This window comes from Pelecanus crispus, chromosome 30 (assembly GCF_030463565.1).
Source record: "Pelecanus crispus isolate bPelCri1 chromosome 30, bPelCri1.pri, whole genome shotgun sequence".
NCBI lineage: Eukaryota > Metazoa > Chordata > Aves > Pelecaniformes > Pelecanidae > Pelecanus > Pelecanus crispus.
Window position 1 is genome coordinate 297,405 of NC_134672.1, and position 18,693 is coordinate 316,097.

The 18,693-nt window shown below is 66.3% G+C and overlaps 1 protein-coding gene across 1 annotated transcript; it reads left to right on the top strand.

Annotated features, from left to right (window-relative positions):
• Positions 1-3,847: 3,847 nt before the first annotated feature.
• SNRPD2 (small nuclear ribonucleoprotein D2 polypeptide) lies at positions 3,848-5,681 on the top strand. The gene is made up of 3 exons (XM_075725450.1): positions 3,848-3,898; positions 4,496-4,675; positions 5,507-5,681. Coding segments are annotated over exons 1-3 (357 nt in total). The 5' UTR covers positions 3,848-3,896.
• Positions 5,682-18,693: the final 13,012 nt, after the last annotated feature.

Below are 18,693 nucleotides of genomic sequence, written 5' to 3' on the forward strand. Positions count from 1 at the left end.
GGGCCGTCTGGTGTGTCCGGAGGAGGCTGCACAAGCTGGGGGGGTGTGTCCGGGGGGGTGTGTCTGTGGGTGTGCATGCAGGGGGGTGTGTGTCTGTGTGTCCGTGGGGGTGCGGGGGGGGCGGTGGTTTATCTGGGTGGGTGTAGCTGTGAGCGGATGGGGGGGGGTGGGGTTGTTCACATGTGTGCGGGTGTGCATGTGGGGCGGTGTCTGTGTGTGCCCACGTGTGCCCACATGTGCACAGGCATGTGTGCGGGTGTGCATGTGCGCGCACGCATGTGGGTGAGCGACTGTGTGTGTATCCGCGTGTGTGTGTGTGGCCGTGCGTGTGTGTCTGTGCATGCACATGTCTGTGTCCGTGTGTGCCTGCGTCTGTGTGTCCGTGTGTCTGTGTGTGCCCACGTGTCCGTGTCTGTGCACACATGTCTGTGTGTCCTCCGTGTGTCCATGTGTGTCCATCTGTCCGCGTGTGTATCCGTGTGTCTGCGTGTGTATCCGCGTGTGTCCATGTGTCTTCGTGCATCTGTGTGTCTGCGTGTGTATCTGTGTGTGCCCGTGTGTGTCCATCTGTCTGCGTATCCATGCGTCTGTGTGTCTGCGTGTGTATCCATGTGTGCCCGTGTGTGTCCATCTGTCTGCGTGTGTATCCATGTGTCTGTGTGTCTGCGTGTATATCCGTGTGTATCCGCGTGTGTCCATGTGTGTCCATGTGTCTCCATGCATCTGTGTGTCTGCGTGTGTATCTGTGTGTGTCCATCTGTCTGCGTGTGTATCCATGTGTCTGTGTGTCTGCGTGTATATCCGTGTGTATCCGTGTGTGTCCATCTGTCCGCGTGTGTATCCATGTGTCTGTGTGTCTGCGTGCGTATCCGCGTGTGTCCATGTGTGTCCGTGCATCTGTGTGTCCGTGTGTGCGAGTCCATGTGTGTGCCTGTGTGTCCGTGTGTCCGTGTGCGTGCGGGGTGTGCGTGTGCGCCGGGGGTGCGTGCGTGCAGCAGGGACGGGCTGTTCCTGTCCCTGGCGCTGTGCCCGGGGGCCGCGGCCAGGGGACACGGAGGGGGGGGGGGGGGGACGGGACCCACCACCGGGGGCGGGGCCATGCAAATGCATGCGAATGTATGCAAATGAGAGGCCAGCCCGCACGTGCGCTGGCAGCTCCAGCTCGGGACAGGCAGGCGTCTCCCCCCTCACCCCCCCGCACCTGTGGCGGCACTGGGGGAACTGGGACCTGACTGGGACCAGCACCAGGCTCTCACTGGGACCAGCACCAGCTCGGGTCGGGGGGCCGGGAGGTCCCGGACGCCTGGGTCCTCTCGCTCTCGATGGGGGGGTGGTTACGGGCGGGGGGGACGATGACAGCCTGGGTGCCTGGGTCCCTTTCGCAGCCCCCCTGGGGGCTCTGGGGGCCCCACTGCGGCCGGGGAGGGGACCCAGGCGCCCGGGGGCCACCCCCCCACTGGGTGCTGGGGTGGGGGGGCCCGGGCGTGGGTGAGGGGGGGGCGCAGGCAGAGGGGACACACGATGGACGCCCCTGGCCACGTCATGCCAAGGCCACACGTGATGTACACACACACACACACGCGCGCGCACGCGGGACCCCCCCTCTCCAGGGCGAGCGGCACCGCGGGTCCTCGCACATGCGGTGGTGCGCACTGGTGGGCTGGGGCCTCCTCATCCTCGCACACGTGTGTGCGCCAGCCAGGGACCCCCGGCAGCGTGACACGCCCCTCCCATCCTCGGGCTGGCACAGGCCTCGTGCAGCTCCCTGCTGCCGCACGGCTCGCACGAGGGCGCACGAGGAGACGTGAGGAGGCCCGAGGCTCGCCCGAGGCTCGCCCACCGCGGTGCACGAGGCTCGCACGAGGATGCACGGGGACGCACAAGGAGGTGTGAGGAGGCCCGAGGCTCGCCCACGTGTGCATGAGGCTCGCACGAGGATGCACGGGGATGCACGAGGAGGCCGTGAGAAGGCCTGAGGCTCGCCCGAGGCTCGCCCACACATGCATGAGGCTCGCACGAGGATGCACGGGGGACGCACGAGGAGACGTGAGAAGGCCCGAGGCTCGCCTGAGGCTCGCCCACGCGTGCACGAGGCTCGCATGAGGACGCCACGAGGAGACGTGAGAAGGCCCGAGGCTCGCCCGAGGCTCGCCCACGCGTGCACGAGGCTCGCACGAGGACACGCACAGCTTTACGCCGGCACACGGGGTACACAAAGAGGGCCCCCGGCTCGCACGAGGACGCCCCCGACGCACCCATGGCTGCCGCCCCTTGTGCGAGGACCCCCCGCCTCGCTCATCGGTGGGTGCCAAACAGCCCCCCCCCACCCAGGGGGGTCCTCACCCGGGGGGGTCCCACCCCCCTCCAGGACTCCCCACACCCACCAGTGGCCGGATCCTGTCCCTCCCCCCCAAGAACCGCCCCGGGACCCCCCCTTTGAGGGGCCGATCCTGCCCCGACGCGCTGGCACCCCTCCCCAAGGGGCAACCCCGGGCAGGACCCTGCCTCCCCCGGCACCACCCTGGCCCGGTGCTGACCCCCCCCGACCCCCGAGGGAGCCGACCCTCCCCAGGGAGGCCGGATCGTGCCCCACCCCCCCCCCAGCAACCGCACCAGGGACCCCCCGCAGGGCTCCGACCCTGCCTTATCCCCCGGGAACCCCGCCGGGGGGCTGGATCCTGGCCCCCTCCGGCATCCCCCCCCCCGCCGGGACCCCCCTTCCCCAAGGGGCCGGATTCTGATGCCCCCCCCGGGGACCCTGCCCCGGGACCCCCCCCCCCCCCAGGGGGCCGGATCCTGACCCCTCCCGGGGGTCCCTGCCCCCGGGGTCGGATCCTGCCCTGCCCCTGGGGTGCCTGCCCCGGGACCCCCTCCCTGGGGGGCCCGATCCTGGTCCGCCGCCCCCTCCCCGCCCGGGGGCCGGATCCTGCCCTGCCCCTGGGGTCCCTGCCCCGGGACCCCCTCCCCGGGGGGCCGGATTTTGCCCCGCCCCCGGCCCCCCCAGGCCCCCCCCCGGCCCCGGGGGCCGGATCCCGCCCCCGTACCTCGCCCCGGGCCGCCCGTCCATGGCCGCCGCCGCCGCCGCCCTCTGCGCGCCCGCACCCACCGCGCCGAGCCCCCTCCCCGGCCACGCCCCCTCCGCGGCCACGCCCCCTCCGCCACGCCCCCTCCGCCACGCCCCCTGGCCGCCGGCCAAAGCCCCCCGCCCCGACCACGCCCCCCACTTTGGCCCCGCCCCTGGCCCGCGGCCAATCCCCCACCCCGGGCCCCCCAGGCCCCGCCCCTCTCCGTCGCGCTCCCCGTCGCCGGCCCCGCCCCCTCCTCGCCTAAACCCCGCCCCCTCCGGCGGGCAGCCGGCCAGGAGCCCCGCCCCCATAGGCCACGCCTCCCACCTTGCCCCGCCCCGGAGGGGTGTCCCCGGCCCCGCTGCCCCCCCCCCAGCCCTGCCCACCGCCCCGGCACCGCCCCCCGGCTTCCCCCGACTCCCCAACCCCCCCTGGCGCCCCCCCGCCCCCCCTCCCAACCCCGGCCGGGTCGGGGGGCCCCGGCCCCGCACAGCCGCTGCGGGGGGTCCCCACCCCCACCCCCCCCTTGGACACCCCCCTTCCCCCCGGGGCCGTTTCCAGTTCCCCCCAGCTGTTTCCAGGCCCCCCCCGCATCCTGCCGCCGTGGCCGAGCCGTCGCCCCGCCCCCTTCCGAAGCCCCGCCCATTTCCCCGCCCCCTTCGCCCCGCCCCGCCTCTTTGGCAGGCCCCCCCCCCCCTCCCGCGCATGCGTCTTGGCCGCTCCCCGTCCGCGCCGTGATCCGGAAGTGGAGCTGCGGAAGCTCCGTGACCCGGAAGCGGGACGTGAAGGCGCCGCGCGCGAGTGGAGACGTGAGACCGGAGCGGAGCCGCCATGTGAGGGGGGGGCCGGGCCGGGGCCGGGGCCGGGGCCGGGGGGGGGGAGCAGGCCGCGTCTCCCGTTCCCGTTGCCTCCGCGCTGCCCCCGGCGCCGGTTCGCCTCCCCAAGGCTCCCGTGGCCTCCCTGTCGTCCCCGCTGTTCCCTGAACCCCCGGTTCCCCGGCCCTGGTGTCTCCAGACAACCCTGATTCCCCGGCCTTGGCGTCCCCGGGCACCCCCGGTTCCCCGGCCCGTGTCTCCTGCCACCCCCCGTGTTCCCGGACGCCCACCATTCCCTATCCTGGTGTCCCCTGCGAATCCCGGTGTCCCCGGGCACCCCCCGTACCCCATCCCGGTGTCCCCTGCCAACCCCTGGTGTTCCCAGGCACTCCCGGTGTCCCCCACCACCCCTTGTTCCCCATCCCAATGTTCCTTGCCGCCTCTGGTGTCCCCTGCCGCCCCCTGTTCCCCATCCCGGTGTCCCCTGACACCCCCAGCCCCCCATTGCCCCAGGCACTCCCAGCGGCTCCCCTCCACCGTGTTCCCATCCGGACACCCCCCACTCGCAGTGTCCCTGCGATGTCCCCTCAACATCCCCTCGCTGTCCCTGCGCAGGAGCCTGCTGAACAAGCCCAAGAGTGAGATGACGCCGGAGGAGCTGCAGAAGCGAGAGGAGGAGGAGTTCAACACGGGGCCGCTCTCCGTCCTCACCCAGTCCGTCAAGAACAACACCCAGGTCCTCATCAACTGCCGCAACAACAAGAAGCTCTTGGGACGTGTCAAGGCCTTTGACAGGTCTGTGTCATTGTCCCCAAGCGGTTCCCCAGGGTCCTTGGCGTCCTGTGGGTCATATTGGTGTGACCTGGGGCATCCCGGTGTACCCAGAGGCTCCCCGGTTGTGCTCTTTTATCCCTGGGGGTTTATGATGTCCCCCTGTGTCACCCCAGTGTCCCCTCACAGTCCCCAGTATCCCCCCTGGGTCACTCCAGGGTCCCCCCATGATCCCCAGTGTCTCCTTGGGTCACGCTGGGCTCCCCAAAATGCTTTCTGGGACTTCCAGGGTGCCCAGTATCCCCCTGAGTCACCCCCAAAGCGTTCTCCAGCATCACCCTTGTGTGCCCCAGGGTCTCCCTGGCCTGGCTCATGCCCTCGGTGTCCCCAGTGCCCTCCTGACTGCTCACCCCGTGGTCCCCAATGTCCCCATTGGTCACCCCAGGGCCCCCCAAAGGGCCCCCAGTGTCCCCAAAGTCCCCCTGGGGTCCCCCATGTCCTGCCGCGGTGTGACCTAGCGTCCCCTTGCTCCTGCCTCTTCCCCTCCACGGTCCCCACCATCCCTTTGAGTGCCCCTGGGGTCCCCCACATTCCCTGGAGGTCCTGCTGGCTCCCGGATGGGGTGCGTTCATGTTCCTCTGGTGCTGCTGGCTCCCCTTGGGGTCCCCAAAATCCTGCTGGGGTCCCCTTCACGCTGCTCGAGCCCCTCAGGGCCCCACGCGTTTCTCTGCGTCTCAACCGTCTCCTCCCCGTGTCCCCCTGCTCCCCCCAACCCCTCCACGTCCCCTCAGGTCAGGCGCAGCCCCCTCCCCAGCTCTGGGGGCCCCCCCAAATGTGTGCGCGTGTCCGTCCCAGGCACTGCAACATGGTGCTGGAGAACGTGAAGGAGATGTGGACGGAGGTGCCCAAGAGCGGGAAGGGGAAGAAGAAGTCCAAGCCGGTGAACAAGGACCGGTACATCTCCAAGATGTTCCTGCGTGGCGACTCTGTCATCGTCGTCCTGCGCAACCCCCTCATCGCCGGGAAGTAGGGGACCCCCCGGGATCCCCTGGGACCCCCTGCCACCCCGAGACCCCCCTCGGGGTGCCCAGCGTTGAGCCCCCGCACACCGTCCTTGGGCTGGGCCCGCCCTGCCTGCGCCCCCCGGCCCCCCCCAACTTCTCCCGGGCCCCCCCGACACCGTGTGTGCCCCCCAGGCTCTCACGCAGGGACTCCTTCCCTGTCCTGCTCCCCTGCCCCAGGGAGGTATTTTGGGGGGTCCTTCCCCCTGGGGGTGGCTCAGCCCCCCAGGCCTGGGGGGGTGTCAGAATTGGGGGGCCTCGTGTGTGTGTGTCCCCGGGCACTGCTCGCACCCCGGGGCAATAAAGCTGGTTCGGTACTGCCTCGTGTCACCCTTTGTGGCCCCCGGGGTTGATCCCTTCCCTGGGGTTGACCAAGCCCCGCTGGGGTCTCCTGGAGGAGAAGGGGGGGGAGTGGGAGAGAAGAGTGCAGGGGCTGGGCCAGGGCCGGAGCTGCCCCTCTCAGACCATGCCCTGCGGAGCCTGCTGGGGCTGTGCTCTGCCGGACCCCACCGGAACATGTGCTTTGTGTAGGCCACGCACCCCTGCTTCATTCACTTTGTGTTTCCTGCCTTGGTGGCTGGATTATTTTTTAATGAAAGGAAAACGAGGAATCACTAAAGCTGGAAAGGATCTCTAAGATCATCAGCCCAACCATCAACCCAACACCCCCATGCCCGCTAAACCATGGCCCCAAGTGCCACGTCCACACGGGTTTTGAACCCCTCCAGGGATGGGGACTCCCCCACCTCTCTGGGCAGCCTGTTCCAGTGTGTGACCGCTCTTTCCGTGAAGAAATTTTTCCTATAATATCCAATCTAAACCTCCCCTGACACTTGAGCCCATTTCCTCTCGTCCTATTGCTAGCTACTTGGGAGAAGAAACCAACACCCACCTCCCTGCCCCCTCCTTTCAGGGAGTTGTAGAGAGCGATCAGGTCTCCCCTCAGCCTCCTCTTCTCCAGGCTGAACACCCCCAGCTCCCTCAGCCGCTCCCCACCAGCCCTGTGCTCCAGACCCTTCCCAAGCTCCGTTGCCCTTCTCTGGCCACGCCCCAGCACCCCAATGTCCTTCTTGGAGTGAGGGGCCCAAAACTGGACACAGCATTCCAGGTGCGGCCTCACCAGTGCCAAGCACAGGGGCACGATCCCTGCCCTGCTCCTGCTGGCCACACTATCCCTGATACAGGCCAGGATGCTGTTGGCCTTCTTGGCCACCTGGGCACACTGCTGGCTCACGTTCAGCTGCTGTCGACCAACACCCCCAGGTCCTTTTCGGCCAGGCAGCTTCCCAGCCACTCTTCCCCAAGCCTGCAGCGCTGCATGGGGTTGTGCCCGAAGTGCAGGACCCGGCACTTGGCCTTGTTGAACCTCATACAGTTGGCCTCGGCCCATCGGTCCAGCCTGGCCAGGTCCCTCTGCAGGGCCATCCTACCCTCCAGCAGATCGACACTCCCACCCAGCTTGGTGTCATCTGCAAACTTACTGAGGGTGCACTCAATCCCCTCATCCAGATCATCGATAAAGATATTAAGCAAGGCTGGCCCCAAAACAGAGCCCTGGGGAACACCGCTTGTGACCAGCTGCCAGCTGGAGCGAGTGATGAACTCCTGCTTTCGCTAACATCTGGTCCCTGGGTGCATTTCATCCTCTACCAGCTGACCTCGACATGATGTTACTGGAGACATCACAGCAAACCCCAAGAGCACCCCAAAACCCGCCTCCTCTAAGCTCTCGCCTCTGGATCTGCTCCTCGATGCGCCGCACCAGCAGGGAGCCTGCGGCCGGGGGGCTGCCGGGGGCCGGGGGGGCAGGGGGGCCGCGGCCCAGCAGCGAGCGGAGGGAAAGGGGGTGCTCAGGGCACCCCAAACCTTCCCCCCTCCCCGAGCCACCCCCGCAGCCCCCCACTCACTGCTGCAGCAGCTGCCAGCCCTCCTTCCAGGCCAGCGGGCCCCCACCAGCGATGTCACCTGCATGGGGCCATTGGACACTGGGGGGGGGACACACGGGGGGTCAGGCACCCCAAAACCAGCTCATGTCACCCCCCCGGGGACGGGGATGCTCACCCAGCTCTGTCCCCTCCGCTTTCTTCTCCCCCGGCATCAGCTCGGTGCCGAATTCCAGCTTGTGGTACTTGGACCTGGAGGGAAGTTGGGGGGGGATGGGTGACGGTGGCCCCAAAATGAAGGGGAGTGGTGGCCCCCCCGACTCACAGAAGGGATGGTGACGCCCAAAATGAGCGGGGGGACCGCTGAGTTTTGGGGTATCCCCCACCTCTCCTGTTTGAGGGCGTATTCCAGCATCTTGATGCGCCGCACTAGGTCCGTCTTGAGGTTCTCCTGCCCCTTGCGCTCGCCCTGCAGAAAGGCCACCTGCGCCTGCGGGGATACGGCGGGGACACGGTGACAGGGGACCCCCGGGCCACCGCCACCCCCTCACCCCCCAAATAACACCCCCCCTACCCCAGAAGCAAAAGCCAGGGGACAAGGGTGGGGGCTGCGGGGGGAACATGGTGTTTGGGGGGAGGGAGGGAGGGAGGGTGACATGGGGACAAGTGGCTCCGGCCACCGGGACAGGAGGTGGCACCAGGGCTGGCCTTGGGAGCGACATGGATGGTGCTCGGGCTTGGTGCCAGCCCCAGGAGGGACACCGGTGGCCCCAGAGCTCGGTGCCAGCCCCAGGAGGGACACCGGTGGCCCCAGGGGTGACACCGGTGGCCCCAGGAACAGTGCCGCCAGCCGGGGGCTCGGTGACAGCAGGGGGGTCCCCAGAAGCAGGGAGGGGGGACACAGCCGGTGCTGCAGGATGGGGTGAGCTCATCCCTGTTATTGGGTGTGGGGGTCCCCGACACCGGGGTGCAGGGGGGTCCCTGAGACCAGGGTACAGGGGTCCTTGATACTGGGGCACAGGGGGGCCCCAATATTGAACTGCAGGGGCTCCCCAATGCCGGGGCTGAGGGTCCCCAACACCGGGGTGCAGGGGGGGTCCCCAACACCGGGGTGCAGGGGACGCAGCGGGTGCTCTGGTGCCTGCTGAGAGGGTCCGGGGTCCCCAGTACTGGGGTACAGCAAGGTCCCCACTACTGGGGCATGGGGGGTCCCCACTACCAGGGCACGGGGGGTGCCCAGTCCTGAGGCTGGGGGTCTCTCAGTCTGGAGCTGAGGGTCCCCGATTCCAGGGCCGGGCATCCCCAATACCAGGGTGTGGGGGCCCCCCAGTACTGGGGCTGGGGCTCCCCAATGCCGAGGCGCAGGAGGGATCCCACATACTGGGGTGGGGGGTCCCTGATTCTGGGGGAGGGTGGCTTCCCAATACCAAGGCACTGGGGGTCCCCAAAACTGGAGTGGGGGGGTCCCCAAAATGCTTTCTGGGCTCCAGGGTGCCCAGTGTTCCCCTGAGTCACCCCCAAAGCGTCCTGCGGCGTCACCCCTGTGTGCCCCAGGGTCTCCCTGGCCCTGCTCATGCCCTCGGCGTCCCCAGTGCCCCCCGGGTGCTGCCCCCCGGGGCAATAAAGCTGGTTCGGTACTGCCTCGTGTTGCCCTTGTGGCCCCGGGGTCGATCCCTTCCCTGGGGGTCTCCCAGCCCCTGCTTGTCCCGGCCCAGGAAAGCTGAGGGGGGAGGGGGGGGGGCCGGGAGAGAACTCGCCGCCGCTGGAACACGTGCTTTGCGTAGGCCACGCCCCCCGCCTGAGGCCTCGGCCAATCAGAAGAGCTGCTGGCGCGGGCTCCGCCCATTCGCCCAGGCCACGCCCTCCCGGCGCAGGCCACGCCCCACCCAGACTCTGGTGCCGGCGTCGCCCGGGCGAGGTGCGAGAGTGCGGGTCCTCGGCCTGGGACCCCCGGTACCGCGGGGTGGGACCCCCGGGCTGGGACCCCCGGGCTGTGCCCCCAGGCTGGGACCCCCGGGCTGTGCCCCTGGGCTGGGACCCCCGGGCTGGGACCCCCGGGCTGTGCCCCCAGGCTGGGACCCTGGGCCGAGACCCCCGGGCTGGGACCCCCAGGCTGGGACCCCCAGGCTGGGACCCCCGGGCTGTGCCCCTGTGCTGGGACCCCCAGGCTGGGACCCCCGGGCCTGGAACCCCCGGGCCGGGACCCCCTGTGCTGGGACCCCCGGGCTGGGACCCACAGGCTGGGACCCTCGGCCTGGGATCCCCGGGCTGGGACCCCTGTGCTGGGACCCCCTGGCTGGGACCCCCGGACTGGGACCCCCGGGCTGGGCCCCCCGGGCCTTGCCCCTCCCAGGCCTGGCCCCCTCCTCAGGCCTGCACCCCCCGGGCCTGGAGCTGCCCCAGGCCTGGGCACCTGCCGGGCCTGGCCCCCAGCCTGGGCCTGGGCCCTCCCCTGGGGCCTCGGACCCCCTGGGGGCTGGGCCCCTGCCTGACCCCCAGCACTTGCCCCCCAGATGCAGCAGCCGGGGGACAGCACCCAGGGCCTGAATCCACCCCAGAGGCGGCGGTGAGGGGGAGCGGGGGGAGCACTGTGTCCCGCCACGTGTCACCCCCGCTCCCGTGTCACCCCGCGGTGTCCCCACGGTGGACCCCTGTTCCCTCCCGCCCCGTGCCCCACGGTGTCCCCTCCTGGCGACCCCCACCCCCCATGTTGTCCGCTGTCACCCCCCGATGCCGCCCCCCATGTCACCCCACCCCATGCTCCCCCGCCTTGTCCCCCCCGCGGTGTCCCCCCTTTGGCGTCCCTGCATGTCGCCCCCTCCCCAACATCCCTCCACATCTCTGCGTGTCCCCCGTGCCCCCCTCCCCTTCCCCCTCTGCTGACCCCCCGTCGTGTCCCCCCCAGCCGCCCCCGCCGGCACTGGCGCTCGCTGCTGCCGGAGCTGGCCCGGATGGTGCCCTGGCCCCCTGGGTGGGGGGGGCCCTTCACCGAGGTACGGGGGGGCACCCTGGGGGGGTTGGGGGGTCAGGGTGTCTGGGGGGTCGGGGGGTGCTGGGTGCTGGGGGGGTCTTGGAGAGAGCTGGGTGGGGGCTCAGGGTGCCAAGGGGGGTGTGGGGGAGACTGGGGGGGTGTTTGGGTGCTGGGGAGGTGGGGGGGTGGCTGGGTGCTGGGGTGCACCCCCCTGACCCCCCCAGCCCCCCCCAGGTGGAGGTGCTGGTGAACGTCGTGGGGTACATCCGGCACCTGCAGCGGAGCGTGAGCATTGCCCAGGGCAGGGCAGGTAATGGGGACCCCTGGGACCCCCCAGTCAGGGACCACCTCCCTGACCCCCCCCAGGTTTTTGAGACACCCCACCCCACACCCTCCCCCCATTGGGCACCCCCTGCCCCTCTCCTTTGCCCCCCCAGCATTTCAAGCCCTCCATGCCCCCCCCAAACTCCTTTGGCCATTCGGATGAACCCCTCCAAATCGGGGTGCCCCCCCCAAGTGGGGAATGCCCCCCCAGTGACACCCCCCCATCCCCGCAGGCCACCCCGGTGATGGTGACACCGCGGAGGCGGGACCCAGCACTCAGGCCACAGAGGGGTAGGTGACACTGGGGGGGGACGCAATGGGGGGGCACCCCAAGTTGCTGACCCCCCCACTCCCCCCCAGCCCTCCCCCACAGCAGCTGGTGCCCTACGAGGAGGAGGAAGAGGAGGAGGAGATGGGGGGGGCCAACAGCCCCTGGCTGGGCCCCACTGGGCCCTACTGGGAGGCACTGGGCAGCGAGGGGGCTGTCACCCCCCCGCTGTCCCCCCACCCGCCACGGCAGGGGCTGCTGGGGCTCAGCCCCTCCCTGCTTGCCCCGCTGCCCCCCCCGGGGTCCCCCAGTGAAGTGCTACGAGGTGGGTTTGGGGGGGCCGAGGGAGGGGGGGCAATGGGGGGGGTGTGTGTGTGTCCCGCTCAGCGTCACCGTCCCCCCACAGACCTCTTCGCAGATGTCTACCTCGGCCCACAGGTGGGGACCCTCACCCTCCCACTGCCACCCCCGCTGTCACCACCCCACTCCCATGTCACCCCCCCAGTGTCACCCGCGGGGGACACGACTGTCCCCACAGGCCGCAGAGGAGGCAGTGGCCGATGGCAGCCCGGTACCCCCCGGGGTGGCCGTGGGGATGGGGGGGACACTGCAGGGGCAGCGTGGCCGGGGACGGCGTGGCCGGGGACGTTGTGGCCCCCCCTGCCCCAAGAAGAGATGCGTGAACGCATTCATCATGTTCTGCAAGGTCAACCGTAAATCCCACATGAGGTGGGGACACGGAGAGCCTGGGGAGGATGGGGACTTGGGGACATGGGGACCCCAGGGGGGACATGGCGTGCCCAGGGAGGATGAGGGCATTGGGACCCCAGGGAGGTTGGGGACCCTGGGGACATGGGGAGCTCGTGGGGGACATGGGGACCCCAGGGACGATGGGGACGTGGAGGACATGGGGACCTGGGGAGGAGAGGGAGATGGGGACAACATGGGGAGCCTGGGAGGTGTGGATGCTGGGGACATGGGGACCCCAGGAGGAGCGTGGGGACCCCAGGGAAGACATGTGCACCTTAGAAGGACGGGGCGTGCGGGGACACGGGGAGCCTGGGGACAAGGTGGGGACCCCAGGAGGATGGGGACAGCAGAGGGGGACATGAGCTCCGTGGGGGGACACGGGGACCGGGGAGGGGTGCCCCGCGGTGGTGACACCCCCATGACGGTGCCAGCGCCCACCCGGGGCTGTCGTCCACCGCGGCCACGCGGGAGCTGGCGCAGCTCTGGCGCAGCCTCAGCCCTGGCGAGCGCCGCCCGTACTGGTACGTACTGGTTCATACTGGGCGGCCAGACGCTGGGGTGTCCCCGCACCGGGACGCCTGGGTGTCCCCCCCGCACGCCGGGCTGTCCCCGCAGTGTCCCCTGTCCCCCGCAGGGTGTGGGCCCGGCGGTTCAGCCGTCTGCACGACCGGGTGCTGCGGCCAGGCGGGGACGGGGACGGTGACGGTGACGGCGATGGCGACACCGACCCCCCCGGGCCCCTCCAGCTGCTGCCGGCCACCCGCGCTGGCACGCTCGGGGGGCCCCCTCTGCCCCCCTGATGTCCCCTCCCGACCCCACCCCTGTCCCCATCCTCACCCCTCTCCTGTCACTCTCCATGGCCCCAGCCCTGCGCCCCTCCCCGTTCTTGTGCCCAGCGCTCTCCCCGTTCTGTCACTGTCCCCATCCTGGTCCCCGTTCCTGGCCTTGTCCCCATCCTGTCCCCATCTCCACGCTGGGGCCAGCCCCGTTCCTGGGGCTCTCAACCCCAAACTATTTATTTGCCGGGGGCGGCTGGTCCTCCCCTGGAGGGGACCGGGGACCCCTGGGGACCCCTGGGGACCCTTGGGGACCCCGCGGGGCAGTGGCCGTCGCAGCCAGGCGCTGGCCGAGTTGGGCAATAAAATCCCTTGGTTGTCTGTCACCCCCTTGTCAGTCTGTGTCCTCCGTGGGTCCCCTGCCGTGTCCCCCAGCGTGTCCCCGCTGTCCCCAGTGTCCCCATCAGGCCGGCAGCTTCATGGGAGCTGTTTATTGCTGGGGAGGGCAGGGGGGTCCGGGCCCCCCCCCCAATTCTTGCTGGGCCTCAAGGCCTGAGCCAGCGCCCACAGTGAGTAGCAGGTGCCTGCGGGGACAGGGGGGCTCAGGGATCCCCTGCCCCCCGAGGGACCCAGGCATCTGGGAGCCCCCCACCCCAAGGGACCCAGGCGTTTGGGACCCCCCCACCCCAAGAGATGCAGGTGTTTGGGACCCCCCCACCCCAAGGGACCCAGGCATCTGGGAGCCCCCCACCCCAAGGGACGCAGGCGTTTGGGACCCCCCCACCCCAAGGGATGCAGGTGTTTGGGACCCCCCCCCCCAAGGCACCCAGGTGTTTGGGACTCCCTCCGAGCCGCCCCGCAGCCCCCGCCATAGCAGCTGGTGCCTGGGTCACCCTCCTACTCCTGTGTCACCCCCCCAGTGTCACCCGCGGGGGACACGACTGTCCCCACAGGCCTCAGAGGAGGCAGTGGCCGATGGCAGCCCGGTGCCCCCCGGGGTGTCCGTGGGGACGGGGGGGACACCGCAGGGACGGCGTGGATGGGGACGGCGTGGATGGGGACGGCGTGGATGGGGACGGCGTGGATGGGGACAGCACCCATAACTGAAAAGGTTTGCTCAAATCCGGCAAACCCAAGGCAGGAGACCCCCTCAATTCAGTTTGGATGGAGTCAAATCCTTTTCGGCACTCTGGCCTCCATTCCAAAACTTCTCCGCATCCCTTGATAGCTTCACCTAACGGCTTGGCTGTCAGATGAAAATTTGGTATCCAGAGCCTGCACCATCCAGCCATCCCTGTTGCCTTCAAGCGGTCGATCTTGCCAGACTAATGAAATATAGTCCTTGAGCAGCAGCGAAGTAATGCGGAGTTTGCGTTTGCGCAACTAAATAAATGTAAGAAGGACGGGCGGATGGCTAAGCGGCTGGTTGCTGACTTTCAAAGATAAGGGGATGGCAGAACAAAAGGGGCACGCACGAAATAGGAGAAACCAGGTAAGAGGCAATTGGGGCAGGGGGAGATGGCGACCACCGACCCGATTAAGGACTGAAGCGAGTACCCCCCGCTCCTCCTGCGCAAGCACGGTGAAGTAAAAAGACGCTAAGGCTTTAAAGACTGTGCAAGTAAACTGTTAACCACTGAGGATGAGCGCGCAAAGACAAGTTAATGATTCTGTATTAGAAAGGTGTGGAGATTGTATATCCAACGTATGAGTAAGGAAATGGAATCCCGGCTTGGTGTGCTTGGTTTGTGGAATTCTTCCACCTTGTACCCTGCGCAGAATAAAGCCAGATCTCCTTTCAAAACCAGTTGTGCTTTCGGGAGCTTTGTTTCCAGGTGATGTCCCCACAAAGCCTCGCAGTTCCTTCTCAGCTCGGGGGGTGCTATTGGACAAACGGCCTCTTCCCGTTCCCTTCCCAGCTTCCTCTGCCCTGGGGATAGTTCGACGCCTGGATGCGATCATCGAACCACAGAATCGTGGGACCCCAGAACGCTTTGGGTGGGAAGGGCCCTTTAGAGGTGCCCCAGCCCCTGCAGTGCCAGGGACAGCTTTAACCAGAGCAGGGGGCTCCGAGCCCCGTCCAACCGGACCTGGGATGTTTCCAGGGATGGGGCCTCCACCGCCTCCCTGGGCAACCTGTGCCAGTGCCTCACCACCCTCGCTGTACAAACCCTCTTCCTTACAGCCAGTCTAAATCGATTCTTCTTCAGTTGAAATCCATTGCTGCTTGTCCTGTCCCAACAGGCCTTGCTAAAAAGCTTGTCCCCACCCTTCCTGCAGCCCCTCTCAGCGCTGCCAGGCCGCACTCAGGCCTCCCCGCAGCCCCCTCCTCTCCAGGCTGAGCACCCCCAGCTCCCCCAGCCTGGCCCCGCAGCAGAGCAGCTCCAGCCCTCGCATCAGTTTGGTGGCCTCCTCTGGCCCCGCTCCAGCAGCTCCATGTCCCTGTGCTGAGGGCCCCGAGCTGGGCGCAGGGCTGCAGGGGGGGTCTCAGCAGAGCAGAGCAGAGCAGAGCGGAGCAGAGGGGCAGAATCCCCTCCCTCGCCCCGCTGCCCACGCTGCTGTTGATGCAGCCCAGGACGGGGTTGGCTTTCTGGGCTGCCAGCGCACATTGCCGGCTCGTGTCCGGCTTTTCATCCCCCAGCACCCCCAAGTCCTTCTCGGCAGGGCTGCTCTCCATCCCTCCATCCCCCAGCCTGGACTGATAGCGGGGGTTGCCCCGTCCCCGGTGCGGGACCTTGCCCTTGGCCTTGCTGCCCCTCGTGAGGGTCACACCGGCCCACCTCTCCCGCTTGTCCGGGTCCCTCTGGGTGACATCTCGTCCTCCTGGCATGTCAACCGCACCCCTCAGCTTGGTGTCATCTGCAAACTTGCCGAGGGTGCACTCGATCCCACTGTCTCTGTCATTGATGAAGATGTTAAACAGCACCGGTCCCAGTACGGACCCCTGAGGGACCCCACTTGTCACCGGTCTCCATGTGGACATCGAGCCATTGACCACGACCCTCTGGATGCGACCATCCAGCCAATTCCTTATCCACCCAACAGTCCACCCATATCTCCCCAATTGAGAGAGAAGGATGTTGTGGGGGACCGTGTCGCAGGCTTTACAGCAGCCCAGATAGATGACATCCAGTGCTTTTCCCTTGTCCCCGGATGCAGTCGCTCCTTCATACAAAGCCACCAGGTTGACCAGGCAGGACTTGCCCTTGGTGAAGCCGTGCTGGCTGTCTCGAATCACCTCCCTGTCCTCCATATGCTCGAGCATAGCTTCTAGGAGGATCTGCTCCATGATCTTCCCAGGCACAGAGGTGAGGCTGACAGGGCGGTAGTTCCCAGGGTCCTCCTTTCTTCCCTTTTTGAAAATGGGCACCACATTCCCCTTCTTCCAGGCCCCAGGGACTTCACCTGACTGCCAGGACTTTTCAAATATCATGGAGAGTGGCTTGGCCACTACGTCAGCCAATTCTCTCAGGACTCTGGGCTGCATCTCATCAGGTCCCACAGACTTGTGTACATTCAGGTTCCTCAGGTGGTCTCGAACCTGATCTTCCCTTACGGTGGGAGAGGCTTTGCCCCCCTGGGCCCCATCTTGCACTCCATCGACTCGGGAGGGGCGAGGAGAGAGGTTGCCAGTGAAGGCTGAGGCAAAGAAGTTGTTGAGTACCTCAGCCTTCTCCTCGTCCCTTGAGACGAGGTCGCCTTTCTTGTCATCAGCGGGGTACGCTTTCTTTAACCTTCCTTTTCTGGCTGACATACCTGTAGAAGCCCTTCTTGTTATTCTTTACATCCCTTGCCAAATTCAGTTCCAGCTGCGCTTTGGCCTTCCTCACCCGCTCCCTACGCAACCGGGCAGCTTCCCTGTGCTCTTCCCAGGACACCTGTCCCTGCTTCCACTGCCTGGGCAGTTCCCTCTTTACTTTGACCAGCAGGTCTCGACTCAGCCATGCCGGTCTCTTCCCTTCCTTGCCTGATTTCTTACCCCTGGGCCCTGAGAGCCCTTGCGCTCTCTGGAAGGTGTCCTTAAAGATCTGCCAGCTCTGTTCCGTTCCCCTGCCCCTGAGGACCGTTTCCCAGGGGGTCCTTCTGGCTAACTCCTTGGAGAGCTGGAAGTTTGCTCTCCTAAACTTTAGGGTCCTGACTGTACTCCTCGCTTTTCCCATATCCCTCAGGAGCGTGAACTCCACCAACGCGTGATCACTGCAGCCCAGGCTGCCTCCAGTCTTGACATCACCGATGAGCTCACTTGCACTGGTGACCATCAGGTCCAGTATCGCGTCCCCTCGGGTAGGGGTGTCTTTTACTGGGCTTAGGAAGTTGTCGTCTATGCATTCCAGGAATCTCCTGGATTGCCTACAGCTCGCCGTGTTGCTTCTCCAGCAAATGTCGGGGTGGTTGAAGTCCCGCAGCAGCACGAGAGTCTGCAAGCGCGAAGCCTCCCGGAGCTGGAGGAGGAAGGCTCCGTCAGCAGGCTCCCCGTGATCAGGCGGCCCGTAGTAGGCACCAGCCACAAGGTTCCCTTTGCTGCCTCTGTCTCCGACTCTTACCCAAAAGCTTTCAACCTGCTCATGGCTACTCTTCAGGGACAGCTCTTCACGCTCTATTGATTTCTTTACGTAGAGGGCAACGCCTCCGCCCCTCCTTCCTCGCCTGTCCCTCTGAACCGCCTGTAGCTACACCTTGGACAGGGTGTAGTTCTACATATTCTTGGACTAGGTGTTTTGCCTGCTCAAAGGCCTCCTGCTGTCCTCATTCCCACTGGAAATGGGCCTTTTTCCGGGTCACAACATATAAGGGCTTCAATATGATGGCCAGGCGGGGAAGATACGACCGCCAACAGCCAAGTGCTTCTAAAAATTGTTTCACCTGGTTTTTGGTGGTAGGCTGTGGCCATTCTTGTGTAGTTTTCAACACGGGTTCGGGGATCTGTTGTTTTCCTTGATGCCACATGATACCTAAGTATTTTACAGTGTCCAAGGGTCCCTGGACTTTCTTGGGGTTTACCACCCACCCATCCTGTCTCAATCTGTCTAAAACATGGCCAAGTTGTCGTTGCACCTGCTCCTGGGATGGTCCCTGAATTAAAATATCATCAATATATTGTACTACTTGAGTTTCAGGTTCCCGGCTGACCTGCTGCAGGGTTTTGTGAATAGCTTGGTGACAAAATGTTGGGCTGTGTAGGTACCCGTGGGTTAATCTGGTGAAAGGATACTGGATCCCGCCCCAGGTAAAGGCAAACTGCTCCTGAGCAGCTGAGGGAATGGGGACAGTGAAAAAGGCGTTGGCGACATCAATCACAGCGTACCAGGTGCCTGGATGCGCCTGGATCTGATGCACCAATTCAGCTGCTTCAGGGACAGCAGCAGTTATTGGTGGGGATACCGTATTCACCCCTCGGTAATCTACAGTCACCCTCCAGCTCCCATCTGGCTTCTTTACCAGCCAGATAGGGCTATTAAATGGGGAGTGCGTGTAACGCACCACGCCTGCTTGTAGCAGGTCTTGTATAGCCTGCTCAATTTCAGCCTTCCCTCCCAGGATTTGGTATTGCTTTAAGTATTCCACTGCGTGGGCCGCAGGTATATTTGCCTCGTCAGGGATCTTTCCCACCTGGATCACCCAAATGTGACCTCGTCGCGCTAAACCGAAAGCCCAGAGAGCATCAGGCAACTCCAGGGTCTGGCCCTGGAGTATGTCCATACCGATAAAATATTCTCCAATCTGAGCTAGCATGATTCCAAAAGACCTGGGGGGCCGCTCCCCAATCTGCAATGTTACATGTGTTAAGCATCCGATAACTGGTTGGTCTCCCAAACCCCATACAGGGGTGGCTTCCCCTCTACGTTTGGCTGGGTGGCCGTGTATAATCGTGACCTCCGCCCCGGTGTCCGCTAGAGCTCCCACTTGTTGTTTGTTCAGGGAAGACCACCAAACTGTGCAAGCTACAAAGGGACGCGGGTCATGACGCTGTACAAGGCAACGCAGACCCGGGGCTTGGTCTGACCTTCA